General features: G+C 41.3%; 1 protein-coding gene across 6 annotated transcripts in view; it reads left to right on the top strand.

Annotated features, from left to right (window-relative positions):
- The window catches only part of Fam126a (family with sequence similarity 126, member A), a 115,421-nt gene that overhangs the window by 59,041 nt on the left and 38,295 nt on the right, over positions 1–18,085 (top strand). For 2 of the 6 annotated variants that reach the window (NM_053090.3, XM_011249798.3), the window contains one exon: positions 6,298–10,725. The exons of 2 other annotated variants lie outside the window; for them this stretch is intronic. In NM_053090.3, coding sequence (NP_444320.2) covers positions 6,298–6,872 — 575 coding nt within the window. In that variant the 3' untranslated portion in view covers positions 6,873–10,725. 2 more of the 6 variants (XM_006535822.3, XM_030254947.1) reach the window with 2 other exon arrangements.

Genomic DNA, 18,085 nt, shown 5'->3' with positions numbered 1-18,085 from the left:
AGTAAAGAACATCCCTCCACGGCCTCTGCATCAGCTCCTGCTTCCTGACCTGCTTGAGTTCCAGTCGTGACTTCCTTTGGTGATGAACAGCAGTATGGAAGTGTAAGCTGAATAAACCCTTTCCTCCCCAACTTGCTTCTTGGTCATAATGTTTGTGCAGGAATAGAAACCCTGACTAAGACAAATACTTTAAGGTATAACCTAGTAAATACATAAAAAAATCACCATTGGGTATAATAAATTATAATCATTAAAGATGGTTTTATGGCTGGAGAGATGGCTCTGTGGTTAAGAACACTGACTGCTCTTCCAGAGATCCCGAGTTCAATTCCCAGCAACCACGTGGTGGCTCACAACCATCTGTAATGGGATCCAATGCAATTTTCTAGTGTGTCTGAAGACAGCAAAAGTGTACTCATGTACATTAAATGAATAAATAAATCTTTTTTTATAAAAGAGATGGTTTTAAAGAGTAGGAGTTGCTCAGGCACCTTCTACCATTTCTGACTGCATATGCATTAGTTGTAAAGGATGTGTATGGCTCTTTGGGGCTTAAAGTACTTGTCACAGTTGCTGTCAAAGCTCTGTGACTCAGTGGGTTCTGTAAACGGTGGCTCATTATTTCACAAAGAAGTTTCAGGAGCCTCATGACATACTTTAACTCATAAGGTAATTTGGATACAAAATGTGTAAGTCCTACAAATAGTTAAATTATTTTTATTAAAATTGTTACCTTTAATAAATAGAACAACCATAAGGCAAATAAGCACAGGACCTAAGATTGTTTCTTGGGTGCAGGTAGACTAGATATTTGAGCTTGTGAAATTATGTTTGACAAACATCATGGTTTTCACGAATACTTTTTGTAATGTTTGTAATTCAATCCTCTTTTTTTTTTTTTTAAATCAGAAGAAATGTTTAGGACAAAATTATTTGAGTTGCCTTTGAGAATAAAATTGAACTTGTCTGTGACCAGAAATGGTCTGGAACGCCAGCTGCTCCAGAGGCTGAGGCAGAACCATAAGTTTGAGGCCAGCCTGAACTATACAGCAAGATTTTGTCCTAAAATAGACACTCCAACAAAGAAAAACTTAGCTATTCTTAAATTTTAATAAAGTATCTGTGTGTGTGTGCACACATACCTGCGTACCTGCATATATATGTACATGTGTGTGGAGGGAAGGGGGAACTTACATGCCATAGTGCCCATGTGGAGGTCAGAGGACAATTTGTAGAGTTGACTCTCCTACCATAGGGTCTGGGTTTCAAGCTCAGATTTTAGGCTTGCATAGCAAGTGCCTTTCCCTAAGGCAGCGTTGCTCATCCTAAGTAAGTATTCTTTAACTCTCTTTATCTCTGTATATGAAGAGTGCTTATGTACATAGACATTATAAAATAAAACAGTCTCGGGGAAATTTCTATTTGGATATTTCAAATTTTTTCAAATTATTTGAAATCAATTGTAAATATTTCTTTTTATGGATATAAATTTATCATAATGTCTTTTGCATACATTTTTGAGTTCCAAGGAAAAGCAACTCTTTTGTTATATAATTTATATTCCCTTAAAACATCTTCTATATAATTTTCTTAAAGAAAGAATTATCTCTCTCTAGTTATAAATGTCAGTTTTTTTGTATAACATAATAAAAATGAACTAGTTTATAAAAGATTTTTGATATTCCTAAGCATTGTAACAAACCTACATTTAGAAATGCCTATGTCATTTTTCTGAAACAATGAACTTTTGTTCTTTTGTTTGTTTGGTTTTTGGTTTTTGGTTTTTGGTTTTTGGTTTTCGAGACAGGGTTTCTCTGTATAGCCCTGGCTGTCCTGGAACTCACTTTGTAGACCAGGCTAGACTCGAACTCAGAAATCCGCCTGCCTCTTCCTCCCAAGTGCTGGGATTAAAGGCGTGTGCAACCACGCCCGGCAAACTTTTGTTCTTTTTACCACCTAAAAATATTTATTATCTTAAGCTGTGAGTTACTTGACTGACTAAAAGGAAAAAACATTTTCCAAGCTTACCTTTTTCCTATGTTCTATATTTTCATCTTAATTTATAATCGTGTAATAGAGATTCATTCAGTTAATTAAGAAGTACATTTATTAGGGCTAAGGAGATGGCTCAGTGGTTGGGAGTACAACCATTTTTAACTCCAGTTCCAGGGGATTGGAAGCCCTTTTCTAGCCCACACAGCACTAGGCACAAAGGTAGTGCATATGTGTGTGTGTGTGTGTGTGTGTGTGTGTGTGTGTGTGTGTGTGTGTGTGTGTACATGAGAAATACTTGTACATACAGAATAAACATTTTAAAAATTTAAAAAAGACACTAACCAGTAATAGTCTCTGCTAAGCTTGTATTAGGCATTTAACAGTGGCCAAATAACACTTAATCTGTGTAGAATATACAACTAGGTAGACAAGGTAACTGTAGCTTGTTATAAGTGATTTTTAAAGAAACAGAATAGAAGAGAAGGCATATGAAATGTAGGGATGTTGAGACTTTTGATGGGGCGACAGGGAAGTCTTCATTGACGAGGTTTCTGAGGAAGTAAGATGTGCCTTCCAGCTATTGGGGAAGCCCAGGAGGCCAGTCCAACACGCTGGGGAACAAGGGACTCAGGCACAAGAGTCTCACAGTAGAAAATGCTGAAGAGACATTAAGGAAAGGATTATGTACTAAATACTTGGGTTATATAATCATGTTTCTCCACTGTCTAATCTTCCTAAGAGTTGTCTTTTCTTTCTTGCTGTTTCCAGAATAACATGTTTTTCTTTTTGTTTAGTTTACTGAGTACGCAGACATTTCAGTTCCCTTAGAACAACCACATTTAATTTAATTGGAGGTTATTGTTACATTTAATTTCATGATTTCCTCTCTGCTCAGCCCCTGACCTCTGTCCTGAGAGTGACTAACAATTCATCTGCTAGCTTCGCTTTACAAATACCCTTCTTCCATTTCTGACTCCCTGCAAATTTCTATTGGCGAATCAACATTTTTAAACCATTAACTTCCATCAGCATGTTTTCACAAATAAAACCAATTAAAAATAAAAACAAACTGACCTTGAGTTATAAATTCTTCAGGTATTCTTCTAGAGTGTTTTTACTGTGACTCTTTATTCAGCCACAGTAAATTATTTGCCTTCTTTGAAGTGACCAAGAATCTAGACAGATAAATTAAACATTGTTGGGAGATGTTAGAGAATGTTTGCGTCAGGCTGGTTCTGACAAATTGAGTTAGAATTCACTGTGTGGATGGATGGACATTTGAAACTAAAAGTCTCATTTCTTTACCTAGTGCTTTCTGAACTGCAGTTTCCTCTTAGCAAATGGGGATTAATTAAATGGTCCACTTCAGAGTCTCACTACCATGTTGTTTTGAGAATATTATAGAGTAATATGTAAGAATGTGCTTTAAAAAAAAGTGCTGTTGAGTATCCCTTATTCTGTTAGAACACCTATATGTATCTTAAAAAAATTTTTTTTTATAAAGCTTAAATATTAGTTACTTTTGGAGATTTTTTTTGGTTGGTTGGTTGGTTGGTTTTTATTTGTTTTGTTGTTGTTTTTGTTTTTATGCCCTGGTAACTGCCAACATTTTTTATTCTCCCTCTGAACTGAATGTCTTTGTAATTTTCTTTCTTGACGTGGTTTCTACAGTATAAGTGAACGAGTCTTGGCTGCCACCCAACAGTGTCATGGTGACTACTCTGTGTTGCTATAACCTCTGCCACACACCATGATAAGAACCGATTTGCCCTTACTTTTGAAAATAGCTGTTGGAAAGTGGGGGTAGGCTTAGCTGGTTCCACACACAGGAACAGCGGGGTTCCAAAGCCCACTAGCCTCAGCCTGCCTGAGAATGGGGAACTTGGTATGTGAGGCAAATCAGACATGATCAGGCTAGGATCATGGATGCGGGGCAACAGGAGCTTCAAGGAGATGGAAAGTGTTCCCTGTGGCTAGCCGTGGCAGGCAGGGCCCGGGTGGGAATCCACTTTCAAACTGTGAAGGATTCAGAGCAGAGCGTTGATTTCTAAACAGCTGCATGCTAGTCACCTGGGAGCTCAAGATGTGTAGTGCCCAAACTACTTCATCCTATGGATGAATCAGGTTGCTGTGGTGAAAATGGGCACCTGGAAGGCTCCAGGATGGCAGATGTCAGTGAAGCTCGGCCTCCCTGGATCGTGCAGCTGTGGCCTCTGTTCTTTTACTGTGGCATGCTGTTTAGCAGACTTCAGCAAAATTCATAAGGCTTTGACGATTCTAGCTCCGCAAACAAAATCATTCTTCTCAACAGATTTGTGTGCTACATCTTAATGGGTATACAGTGTTCTTGGTTTTGGTTGTTTTGTCTGTTGTTATGGAGTTTAAATTTCACCACTGGTCTATTTTTCACATATTTATGTTATTTTTACTACTTATTATAGATATTTACTTAAGATCTTTAAAACCTTTTATATTTAAGGCACAGAATAAAGTTATCTTGATAGATATTTACTAGTTATGAGTTTTGTTCATTTGTTTGAATTACTGAGGCTGTTTTCAGGGTAAACTGAGAACCAGTTGGCTTTTCATATCTTGTTTTCATTTTTCTTCATTGTAGCACATCAAAATGTATAGTCTCAATAGGAACCTGAAGAAATGGACTGCTTAATTCTACCTTAAGCACATAAATGTTACTGATATTTGAGATTCTGAGTGTGTGAGACAAGAAGGGTTGCTAAGCACCAAGGCATGATTGAATAAGCAGTACCTTAATTATCATGGTTGATTATTAAGTCAGACTGGATGTAGTCTAATAAAAAATAAGATTTGAAGTGTACAAAGGGGACTTTCTAATTACTTTGGTTATCATTGTTGACAAGAGACAGAGTTTTTGCCTATAATTTGGGAGCTTTTACCTAAAGTTTATGTAAACTTAGTTGGTCACAATATTTTTAAAAGGCATTCTGTTTTCCTTTGTGAAAAAAATGTGTTTCATATTCCATGTAAAATGTGTGTGAAAATACAGAAAGTGAACTGATGCTCACTGGGCTCCTGTGCTGCCGCAGGATTGTAAATGAAGGGACTGACAGTGTGCGTGTTTGCCTTAAGTTATACCATTCAATCATCCAGTTTTGTTCTCTTTGGTTTTTTGTTTTGTTTTGCTGTTTGGTTGGCATTTTCTTTTGTTCTGTCTTCAGCCATCATTTTGTCTGATCATCTTCAATCCTAGAGCAACCTGAGAGCAGCTGTGCTGCTGCTGCTGAAGCGGGCATCCTTGTCATTCCTGAGATTAGTGTCACACATGTGTCCGGAGAGAGGACCGGGAATGGGGAAAAAGGCAGAGCTCTAGGAGACATTGACGCCCAGCATATGCAGGGTGTGCAGGAAACAGCCACAGACCCTAGGAGTGAGAGCAGAGGCTTGCCCGAACTCAGGAGGCAAAAATCTGTAAGAAAAATGATGGAGGATGGAATGTCCACAGCTGGCAGAGTGCAGTTTTAGCAGACGCTTTGTAGCCGCAGCCCAAGGTACCTTGAGGCAGGGGCACCGTGCATGCTATGTGCGCGCTCGACAGTTGCACAGTCACAGACGATTTGCATGTCATCTGATAAAGTGCATGAATTTGCATCGTAATTTCTCGACGACCTTTAATGCTCTTCAGAATGGTCACCCTATGTAGTAGCAGGAATTTGTTAGAGAAACGGAGGCAGAAATTTGCTTCTGAAGTAATTTTCTGCTTAAGTTTTGGAACTAAAATGATTTTTCCATTTCTTAAATATGAAGGGTAATGTATATAGACTTTTAACAAGTTTTGAGCTTGTGATAGTTACAGTGTATATATGTATGTATATGTATATATATATATATATACACACACTAAGAGTATCTAGAATGGAGAACACAACCTTCCTAAAAAAACCTCTCTGCATATATTTCTGTTTTAACTTAAGTTTATTAGTAGGAGCTACGATACAGAGGTCATCACCAGCATTTAATGTCTGACCTTTCTAATTGCTTCTGCTCTTTGCATGCATATAGGAGAACTCTTCATAAAACTGTAGTGGGGTAGTTTACAGCATGCTTGTGGTTTAATATATTCTAAATCGCTGTCATTTAATTACAATGAATGTGTTTTGACATTTATAAAATATTTCAACTTATCCTTTGATTTTTGTTCTGTAATCTATTGCTTTAAGAAATTCTACTAAGGTATTGATTGCAATGTAATTGATTTGGTATTACTCTTTTAAAAGTTACTTAAGATATTTAATGTTAATTAATCTTTGTCATTTCTTTGTTTAGGAGATACAGAATTAACAGGTCAAGAAGAACTGATGGACATAACTGAAGTTGACGAGGGATTTTATTCCAGGGCTGCGTCTAGCACCAGCCAGTCGGGTCTATCAAACAGTAGTCACAATTGTAGTAACAAGACAAGTGTAGGAAAGAACCAGAGACGGTCGGGAGGAAGCAAAGCTGGAGCGAAGGAGAGAGAAACTGCAGGGGAGTCTTGCAGAGATCACTTTGCTCGCAAGCAAACCCAGAGAGCCCAGAGCGAGAACCTTGAGCTTCTCTCTCTGAAGAGACTGACCTTAACCTCCAGCCAGTCCCTGCCCAAGCCCAGCAGCCAAGGCCTGGCTAAGACTGCGGCCACTGTATTTAGTAAATCCTTTGAACAAGTCAGTGGTGCCCCAGTCCCACGTAGCCCTTCTCCCGCCATTGGCTGTGTTGCTGGAGCAGATGCCAATAGATTTTCTGCCTGTAGTCTCCAAGAAGAAAAGCTTATTTATGTGTCAGAAAGGACTGAACTTGCAGTGAAGTGTCAAGCCGGCCAGCAGGGACCTCCTAGTATTAGCGTCACTCTGTCTGCAGAGTAACTGTCACTTCGCTCCTGGAGCCAGTGAAGCTGGAAAGACGGCTCTGCTCCCTTATGAAAGCACTGAGTCTTCATGCCTGGTCCTGGCAGGAGCCTGGGGTCTTGAATTCTGAAGGCCCCCCTTTGACTATGAAGGGAATAATGTCTAGTTTGCAGTAAGCTGAGATGTGGTCGTGTTATTTCTTGGGAACTCTTTTCCCCTGGGTTTAAGTTCTTTATTCTTGTATTCTCCTTTCCTGTTACTTGTTACTGTTAACGTCCTCAGTGAGGTTATTTTTAATACCTTGTTTTTTAGTGGTTGTGTATTTGCCCTGGGAAGTCAAAGAGAGTCTGTGAGAGGACTGGGCTGTAGAGCCCAGGGGGAGGAGCGAGTCCATGAAGCCATGCTGCTCCACAGGCATGTGAGAAAACAGCCTCACGTGAGAGCAGTGGGGATGCTACGAGCTGTGACCACATCATGCTTAGGATGGGACAGTGTGCTCCACACCGCAAGTTGCCTGGCAGGACAGTTGCAAGGGGAAGCTGGGAGAATTTCTGTTGCAGTCCTTAGAACATTAAATAGCAAAAGTGAGATTGCTGGTAGGTGACCTTCTGAAGTGTGTGATCTGGACTGCAGGCATGAAAGTCCCTTTCGGTGTCTAAAGTGTAACCAGCCACAAAGCTGTTGGGCTGTGCTGCTCTGGAAATCCTAGTTAGTTTGTATCTTAGTGGTCAGAGCACACATCATAGAAGACGTCCTGAAAACCCCTGTAAATCTTGTAGCACAGCTACCGAGATACCAGAATGAAGCATTTATTTAATAGTAAATGTCTGTGAATGAAGGAAACCAGGTCATGTTTCATCCACAAAATGTGGTGAAAGAAAACAGTAGGTGTGGGCAGAGGACATTTGTGCATTAGCTTGTGTTTGTTCTTGAATTTAACATAAGAAAGAGTGCACTTCTTGTTTGTGAGCTTTAAGTATTCTTGTTATGTTGTAGAAAGAATTCAGCTATCACCCATTCCTGCCAACCAAGCAGTAAGAAATGTGGTAAGGCAGAAGCTAAACTCTGCGTCCTCTAGATGGACGCCCAGGCTTGGTGCCTGTGGTCTGCTCAGTTGGCTGACGCTCCTGTGAGGTGCACGTGCTGTGGTGCTACACTGGGGCATGAGAGGAGCAGGGTCAGTGGGGAGGCCTGGGACTCTGTCTACTTCTCAGCTTTCCTGACTTAGCACACTGAGGCCTCCTTACCGGTGGCCTCTCGCTGTGCTCACAGAACATGCTAGTGGTCCTGTCTCAAACCACGTGGGTCCAGCTCATGGAGATGAGAAAGCTGCATGGGTTGCAGAGTGCAAAGCATTTTTACACTTGAGATACATTTTTTAAATGCTTACCTCCTAGTTTAAACCTGATTATCCAAGGCCTATGCTTTTTAGCATAAATGAGCTTAACATTTTATTTTAGTTTCAGTAACAGAACGAACTGCTGGCTTAAATTGTCCTCATCAATTTTAAGGTAACTAGATAGTAAAATTGATAATTGGAATAATCTAATAGTAATCTTTTATACAGTTGAAATGTTTGTAAAATGTCACTGTGAATTTCCTGTTGTCTTTTTGTAATTCCTTAAGAACTTTTCTTAAACATAGTTACTAACAGTGTTGATATTATTAAGAAGAAATTTAAAGATTGTCACTAGGCAAGTTGAAGTGCTTACTTAAGCATAGAGTAAGTTTAAAGAAACATTAGCTGGCACAAACAAGAGATCAGAATAATGTTCAGCCACCATATTGAAACCTCATTTTGATATTGTTGTAGACATTTGCTACTTGTGTGGTCCAAAGACCACTGGTATCACCTAGTATCTTAATAAAACTTCAAAATTTCGGGGGCAGACCTAGTAAATCAGAGCTGACCTTGTTAAACTAGGGATGCTAGTATCCATCTGTCTTTGTGAAGACAGTTTCAGAGTGCTAACTGCTGGTCTAATGTAGGGTCCTCAGTGGTCTCACAGCCCTCAAGCATGGGCATTAGATTCTAGGTCGTCACAATTGTCATAGGTTTTGATAACCAAGTAGCTTTTTTAATAACATTGACATGTGACTTCTTAGAGACTCTCATTTCAAATCCCCACTTCTCATTTGTTTCTGTAATAAAAATGCAGCACCTTTTGCCTCTCTTGTTGGCAATAAATGAGCCCAGCGCTGCAGACACTTCGGGTTTAAGCAGGAAAGCCCTCTTTGCTCTTGAGCTGTTAGATGAGACACAGAGGAACAGTTGCACACACGTCCATCCTCTTACAAATTCTGTAACAGCTTGCACAGTGCAATGAGTCTCAAGTTTGCTCCAAATGATTTACATCAATTGATTTCCTGGGGTGTGGTGTTACATGAACAGTAAAGTTCTTTTATACTACTTTTGATACTATTTCAAGTAAGGATTGTGTACATCAGGGGCTTTCATACCAGCTGCCAAGGCCGGATGCTGTCACCTGTGGCAACAGCTGTTCTAGTCACTTTCCTACTCATCTTTCAAAGGTGAGAAGTTGTGTGGCTTTGTAGGCTTGTTTCTATTAAGATGCTAGTGTAGTCATCTCATGGATCCAGAGGAATAGCTTTTACCAAGAGGATTCCACACAGAACTGGGGTCTGGCACCCCATAGTTAGCTCTAGATAGGGGCTTTGGATTGACTCAACCCTTGCACGCCTCTGACACTGGGCCTGGCATGAACCTCGGCAATCCAAGTGAAGAGAGAAGCAGAGGATCCAGCTGCCCGGGTGCTGCTACCCTTCCACTTCCTGGAGCCTCGAGAAAGCCCCTTGGCATGGCTGGGACACGGCCTGACCCCTTTAAGCCCATCTCTGTAGCACAGAACAGCAGGAATTCCAGAATGACTGGCTTGTTTTGAAAAGGTAGTGTTTCATTGCCCTTTCGATTGTAAAGCAGCAACTCTGCAAATAGCACTCTGCTGTTAAAAAAAAAAAAAAAAAAAAAGTTGAATTAAAGGGAAATCTGTCTTTAAATCAAAATAGATTTTTAAAAATCCCGGTTTAAAGGGATTGTGCCTATTTTGAAGTATCATAGTTAAAATGTTGAATGGTAAATTATGGAGGAAAATATATACACTCTAAAACATGATTTTAAGCAAAGAGTTAGAGTAAGACAGCTCAATGTTTACACCCGTGGGCACATGAGACCTCAGTAAAGGAGAGCACGCTGAGGAAGCCTGTGCTAAGTATTGTAACTGACAGACAATGCGAAAACGCACAATGTTGGCACTAAGGCACTGTAGATAGAAATTAATGTACAATAGTGTCTTCCCAACCCGAGTGAAAGGCTAAAACCCCAGTCCTTTAGTGAGCACGAGTTTACACTTGCACATTTGCTGCTGAGTGGTAGAACATTGGGAAATGGAGATGTGTGCTTTTTAATACTGCTCGTCTTCACAGAGAGCACTCGTGGGCTGCCTTCTGTACTTTGTAACTTGCACATATCCAAAAAGACTGAGCGTGAACAATTTGAAGATGTTTTGTATTTTTGCAGAAGCGTGCTAGTGGACATGGGCCTCAGTTGTGTTTTTTGGGCCCCAAGTTGTCTGTCTTGTTGGAACTGGCCATCTGCCTCTGGCCTTTCCTTCTGATCATGTGATGCTAAACTCTTCTCACAAATACACGTGTCATTGTATGCCTAGTGTTTACATTCCTAAGAATAAATCTTGGATATCATTATGTGCTCTTTACATTTTTAAGGTTTGAAATAAACTGGAGTTGAGTTCTTTGAAGTTTTGTACATTTGTATAAATGTTCTCCATATGCAGTACTTTATACATCAAGTGTTTCCTCTTGTTTTGTTGAAATAAAAACTAAAAGAAAAAAAGTGTTCTTCTAGATCATTCTATTCACTAAAAACTGCTATAAAATCTGTGAGCTTGCTATTGGGGCAGAAGAAAGCTTGTGTGGACATAGCCACAGGAAGCTGCTGGGGTTGGCCCGCCGTTACCCTCACTCCTGACTTTATGTCTCAGGATGAGGAACTGGAACCGAGCATCCCCACTGGTGTCCATCCGAAGCTGAGCCCCAGGGCCCTGGCGTGGTGGCTGACTTATACCAGAAGCATGAGCAAAGTGGCCTTCGGTGTGGGGGCATGGAGACAGGGAACACATTGGGTCGCTGCTAGTTTCCAGATGGTGGGATACATCACAGGATTTATTTCTTGGCTATAGGAGGTCACAGTGGCATTCCTGGTCTGCATGTGTTTACTGAAACCAACCCCATTAGAAAGGAACTGTTTTAGTAGGCAGTTGATTATCTGTGTGAATAATTCCAGCTGATCAAAGGAGTAAGTTAGGAAATATTTTCTGATGTACTCTTGGAAGACGATTTGTAGAAACCAGCGCCTGACGACTTAGAGATTATTACTATGTCTGTGAAATCTGAACTCCTAGTTACTGCAGAGTCCCTGACACGTAGCTGGCTCCCCTAGTACAGTCTGACTGTTAATATCTACACGCACACTTTATAACCACTAATCAGGACTATAAATAAGTAGTCATTCTATAATTTCTCTTGGATTATTACCGTAGGCCTTATTATACAGAGGCCAATTTGTGACTTAAATTAAGCATTCAAAACAATCTTTGAAAGGAAACAGCACCCCATTTTACAAAATAGGAAACTGAAACGCTCGGGCAGTGGGCGCCAGATGCTAGGGAGCATGCCCTGAACATAGGCCTTACAACTCTTTCTTGCTTGTCGATTACTCAAATAGGATCCTAAGTACCGTCAAATGGACATGTATTTCAAATTCCTTTATTCCATTTCATAAGGTTAAAATTTAAAGTAAAATAAAGTACAATTTTCATGAAACTAAATGATGCTATGTTTTGTAGAATATGATATAATTGTATGTCATTGGTAATCAGATTATTATTGCTATACTAAAAGTATGCTCATTTAAATTAAAATAAAATGGTTCTTTAGTTTTTCAGATTGACAGATTGGAACTAGTATTTGCATTTATCTGGAGTAATCATTAGCATCTGAAATAATTGGTGGGGAAGTAAATTGCTACAAATGAATGAGTGAACAATTGAGCAGAACCTTTACCCATGCATCCTGACATAGTAAATCTACCCTATAGCTCTTCTACTTTTTTTTTGCATTAAATTGACCCATATGAATAAACATTAAAATGCAAGATATTCATTGTAGTATTGCTTGTAAATGTCTCAATTATTCCATATACTGGAATATGGCATACCCATTAAAATCCAAGTGTGTATATGTCATATACATCGCAAGCCCATTTAATTACATTTGTGTTGAGTAGTTAATGTGTATGCATATTCTATATATGCAGTATACGTGTGTTTGTTGATACGAAGGAAGAAGTTTTACTCAAAATGTGGTCTTACATATGGGCTTGGGGCTCAGGAAATAGCTCAGCAGTTAAGAGTGCTTGCTGCCTACTATAGGGCCTGTGTCTGATCCCTACACCTGCTGGCTCTACCAGCTCCAGTTCCAAGGAATCTAATGCCCTCTTTTGGCCTCTGTGGAAACCCAAACACAAATGGCATATATTCATTCAGATACTCCTGCCCCCCACAGATACCACCCACAATTAAGTCTTAATGACCACCTACATTATGAGAAACCAATGCTTTTGAAAATGGAGATGTTTGGGCCTTGTGCTAATTCCCAAGTATCATAATCACTGTGTGTATGTGAAATTTGGAAGCCCGTATTTCTAGTAAGTTTCTCAGTTTAATACAAAGTCTGGCCTAGTAACTACCAGTAATGGATTAGGTATTTGGTAGCCGCTTGTTCTTAGAAAAGACTTCTCAAGGAGAAGAGTTCTCGGTATTCTTAGAGAGGCTTCCCAAAGATCGGATGTCAGGGAGTTTATTGACAGAGACCTGTAGCGAAAGACAAACCATCCTGACATTTTTTTAAAAAAGACTATTTCCCCGTAAAAGAGTACACACCCAATAGTTAACAGTCTCTTTTAAGCATCTCTGCTACTGTTTAACTTCAGATAACGAGTCAACAAAACAAAATAAAACAGAACTTCCTACCCTCAGGGTCACCTTGGCATCTCTAGCTGGATCTGCACCGTGGAGTAAGGTCCATGGCAAATGACCATCTCTGTCTAGTGGGAAGCGGGTGTTGGAAGAGTTAATAGTTAGAATTTGTGGTGGCAGCAGGCAGGGTTCCTAAAGACCCTTGCTAAGCCAAGCACTGAGGAGTGACTCAAGGACTGCAGCTATTATTCCAACCTGTTTAGTGCGTGGGAAGTGAAATGGAGAGTCTTTGTGCTTTGACTTCATTTGTTTCCGTTCTACTCTTTTCTTCATGGACTTGAATTACTACTCCTTTTCAGGACTGGTAAGTCAGTGTGTAGGCAGAGTGTATCCATGTGTTTCTCCTGACTTCAGGATCACCCTGAAGATCCCCACAGTTTCATCTGAAGCACCCCAACCCCAGCAGCTCTTGGGCCTAACTGGGTGCTCCACTACAGTTGTTTTGCAATGTGCTGTGCTCCTGGTCTCTCTAGTGAGGCTTTTAGTACACATGCTACAGGTGTGCTTTACTGGACAGAGTCTGACTCTAGTCCAGGAAGGCAGCAGAAACCAGAGGCTCCGTATGCCTTCTCATGCATTCCAGGGAAATCAGAAAACCAGTCCCTCCCTTTCGTCTGCATGGAGGAGAAGACTGTGAAATGTGATCAGTTGATGTGGATCTGCGCAAGACGCCATAAATTGTGACATCATGTTTCTTTGTCCTCGAAGCTATAGTGGGATGGAATGGTTTGTTTGGCATTAACTTAAAGTTTTCTACAGCATCATTCTCTCTTGTGTATCTAGTGCACTTTAGCAATAATGAGACTCCAAAAAGGCAACAAAATAGGCAAGCCCTGTCTTCATATTACACATTCTTCTTGCCTGGGTTGCAGTGGCTGCAGCTAGGTACAGTGCTGTGCAGTGCCCTGAGAACACCCTCTGAAGGCTCTTGCTCTCTCTTTATCCAACTCCTTTCTACTCTGAGCCTCTCAGAGTTCCACATAATCATCCATTGCAGTTTCTTCTGTCTCACCACTTAAAAATGAGACCCCTACCATAATCTGGCACCACTTTCTCTCCTGTTGTTAATTCCACACTAGTTCAGAATCCTGTTTCGAGAATTACTTCTTTCTCTAAGCCATTTAATTCATTTGCACCAGTCAAGTTGAAATTCCTAAAATCTTTGAAAGGAGAAAACAATCCAAAAAGAAAGCCACAAGCTATACCTGCAATAGGAAATAATACATTTTGAGTTCACTGAAGAGGAGAAACCATACAAGCAATACTGCACACAGTGCTGGCATGAACTAGAAGAAGCTGAGGTGTTAATGCCCCTTCAGGGTTGGTGCTAGAGGACAGTGGAGCAGAGTGAGACATGCAGGCCGTCTCAGGGAGCCATCTCAGGTGTTGATCTGCATCCTTTACACACAGCCAAGTGCTTGGGGACCTGGAATTCTGGACTAGATGAGTGTCGGAATTTGGGAGCTAGAGGTATGATTGGACTTCTGAAAATGGGCACAGAGTGTGAGAATAATTGCAACATAAATGCTAGACACAAGCACCATTGTGAAGGATGAGGGTGGGTAGGGGTGTCAGTGCTCTTTGGTGTCCCTGTTCATTCAACAGATATATAAGTATGAGGAAAGACTACCAATTACGCTGGATCAAGGCTATGCACAGATGTCAGCAAGATGGGCCCCCTTCCATCAATACATCCTAGTCAAGGAGAGACGGTTGTCTGTCCTCCCAGAAAATGTTTGATCACACAGTCTGGATTTAGGTTTGCCTTCCCCAAATGTCATGTCTCTATGTGCAACATTTGATACTGTGTTTGCCATCCTGGTTCTCTCCGAAGGTCCCTGAAGAACCTCACCTTAATATGTAAGGAGAGAGAGAGTTGGAGTTTCATTTCTAGTAACAACTCAACAGACAATAACCCAGAAAGGCAACTTGAGCAAGGAAGGGCTACTTTTGGCCCTGGCGTGAAGCCAGAGGCAGTCCGTCATGACTGGGAAGCAGTCCGCCATGACAGGCAAGTTCTGCAGCAGGACCGCAAAGTCACACTGCATCTGCAGCAGGACCGTGAAGTCACACTGCATCTGCAGCAGGACCGTGAAGTCACACTGCATCTGCAGCTGGACTGTGAAGTCACACTGCATCTACAGCGGGACTGTGAAGTCACACTGCATCTGCAACAGGACCGTGAAGTCACACTGCATCTGCAGCAGGACCGTGAAGTCACACTGCATCTGCAGCTGGACTGTGAAGTCACACTGCATCTACAGCAGGACTGTGAAGTCACACTGCATCTGCAGCAGGACTGTGAAGTCACACTGCATCTACAGCAGGACTGTGAAGTCACACTGCATCTACAGCAGGACTGTGAAGTCACACTGCATCTGCAGCAGGACTGTGAAGTCACACTGCATCTGCAGCAGGACTGTGAAGTCGTACTGCATCTGCAGCCAGGAAGGAGAAAGAAATGGATGCTGGTGCCAGCTTGCTGCTTTCTCTTACTCAGTCTGACACCCCAGCCAAAGGAAACCTGCCACCCTATGCAGGGTGGGCCTTCTCTCATCAGATATCTTTACAGAAACACCCTCACAGATACACTCACAGGTCTATTTCTGTGGTGAGTCTTAATCCTGACAATGGAAATTAACCATCACAGTAATTAACATCAAATCTTCCATTAGATAATAAACAAAAACTTAGGAAAAGACTGTACATTTGTTTATTGTGTATGTGGCACGCACTCTTGTCAAAGGGCAATGCCTAGGGGTTGATTCTCTTCCACCATGTGAGTCCTAAGAATCTAATTTGGGTCAGACTTGGCATCATATGCCTTTGCCCATTCACATCTCACTGGCCCAACAAAAACCAAGTTCTAAAACCAACTTCTCTCCTGGGGATGCTGGCTGGGGCTAGAAGAAACACTTAAGATGTAGCTTACTGTTGCTCTTCTTATTGATCCAGGAACCTAAAGATTGGATGACAAAGCTGCCAAGTCATGAGAGACACCTGAGAAAATGCCTTAGGTTAGGTCAGCGGTTCTCAGCCTGTGAGTAATTTACCAGATATCCTGTATATCAGATATTTACATTATGATTATAATAGTATCAGAATTATGTTATGAAGTAGCACCAAAAGAAATTTAAGGTTGTGGGGTCACCACAGCATGAGTAACTGTATTAAAGGGTCTCATCATGGGCTAGAGAGATGGCTCAGTGGTTGAGAGCACTGGCTATTCTTCCAGAGGTCCTGAGTTCAGTTCCCAGCAATCACAGTTGCTCCCAACCATCTGTAATAAGATCCAATGTCTAGTCCTGGTATGTCTGAAGTCAGTGTACTCATATACATAAAATAAACAAATAAATCTAAAAATCTAAATGTAAACAATTTGGGGGAGGGGAGGTCACAGCATTAGGAAGGTTGAGAGCCACTGGCTTAGGGCCTTAAACATCTCTACCATAGGAGTAAGCATGGAGTAAAATTAAAACTCTCTCACAGACACACAGAACTCAGGAACCCTTCAGTAATCCCAGTCCAGGGAAGGTGTGTGCTGCTGTCTAGCACTTGAGAGGATGAGGCAGGAAGACACTGAGTTCACAATCAGCAACGTCTGCATACACAGCAGAACTGTCTCAGTCCCCTCCCCATGTCCCAATTTCTGAAGCTGGGTTCAAATACACCTCTAGCTGCCGGGTAAAACACATCTCCTCTGGGAGATGAAGCAGTGCATCATCGTGTAGCAGTTTCTCAAAAACAGTGCTTAGCAAGAAGGAAAAGCAGCCTGAAGGTTTATAGCAATGTAACACTCAGAAAAATAACACTGCGTGCAATTCCTTGAAAAGCAAGCTTGAGGCCACTGAACTTTTAAGTTGGGCTTTGGCTCTGGTCTGAGCACTTAGCTTTCTAAGATGCTCCTGCCTTTCCTGCTCTGCCAACTGCTTATACTCAGCTGTGCAGTTTATGCTGAGCACCTTCTTCGGGCATTCAATACAGACCCTGCAATACAGTAAGGTAGTACACAAGCCACACACGAGCTTTGACAGTAACTAATGAGCATCCCTAGCCAGGCAAGATACAGGCTGAATCAAGCACACGGGTGTGGAAAGGACACTGGACCCTTGTTTCCCCTGGATCTCACCCAGTGCATCATCCCTTTGTCATTCCCTTTGTTGACCTTACTCTCTGTTATTCTGCTGTAATAACTCATAACCATGAGCACCACTGCAAACTGAGCCCTTGGAACCCTTTTGTGAGATGTGGGAGTCTGCCAGTACAGAGGATAGTCTGGGGAAGGGGCACATATTCCATAGCTATTTCTTCCATTTGGAATTTGCTGGGGTTTGGCACAAATTAGGGCAAAGGGCCCCTGAAAAGAGTCACTGTGAAATATCAGAGAAGCAAGCATACTAGGGCAACATCACAAAGAACTCGAAACAAATGAAAAGCTACCAAACCAGCTGGTACTTGAGAGAGTCAAAATTCCAGTAAGGGGGAGACTCAGAGAAGTGAGTGTGGCCTTGATAGCGATCCCCTTAAGTGAATGTGTTTCTGTCTTCATCAACTGCGCAGAGAAGAAAGACTGATGAGAGAGGAGAGAGAAGCAGAAAGATACAGAGACAGAGAGGTTGAAAACCAGGCTTCTAGTAATGAATGGGCAAAAAGAAAAAGTCTGTATTTAAGGACCCCTCAAGAGGAAGAGACAAGTGTATATCTCAAAGGCTCACTTCCACTCAGAGCTCAGAGGGTGCATGGTGCTAAGTCACAGCTTCAGTGTGTGCAAAGCCCTGGGTTTGATCCCCAGCACCAGAAGACCACAACAAGGTCACAGAAAGACCTAGAACACCAAAGAGCTTTACCCTAGAAACTGATGGGTCAGAGTAAATTAAGCATTATAAAGTTGCAACCTGGATCAAGTCAACTGAATTATTGATTAGATTAATGCAATCTACACATACCCACTCTCTTCTCACTAGGACATACTATAATCCCTTTTTGTAAAATGTGTCATACACAGTTGTAGAATTATGTGAGAATTACAAATCCTCAGAATCACTGAGGTGACAACAGAATTAAAACAGATTAACAAAGCCAGGTGTGGTGGTACATACCTGTAATCCCAGAATTTGAGAAGTTGAGGCAAGAGAATCAGGAGTTCCAGGCTAGCCT

The sequence above is a fragment of the Mus musculus genome, chromosome 5 (assembly GCF_000001635.26).
Source record: "Mus musculus strain C57BL/6J chromosome 5, GRCm38.p6 C57BL/6J".
Classification (NCBI taxonomy): domain Eukaryota; kingdom Metazoa; phylum Chordata; class Mammalia; order Rodentia; family Muridae; genus Mus; species Mus musculus.
The sequence above is the reverse complement of the archived record's forward strand: the minus strand, read 5'-3'. Positions and strand labels throughout refer to the sequence as shown.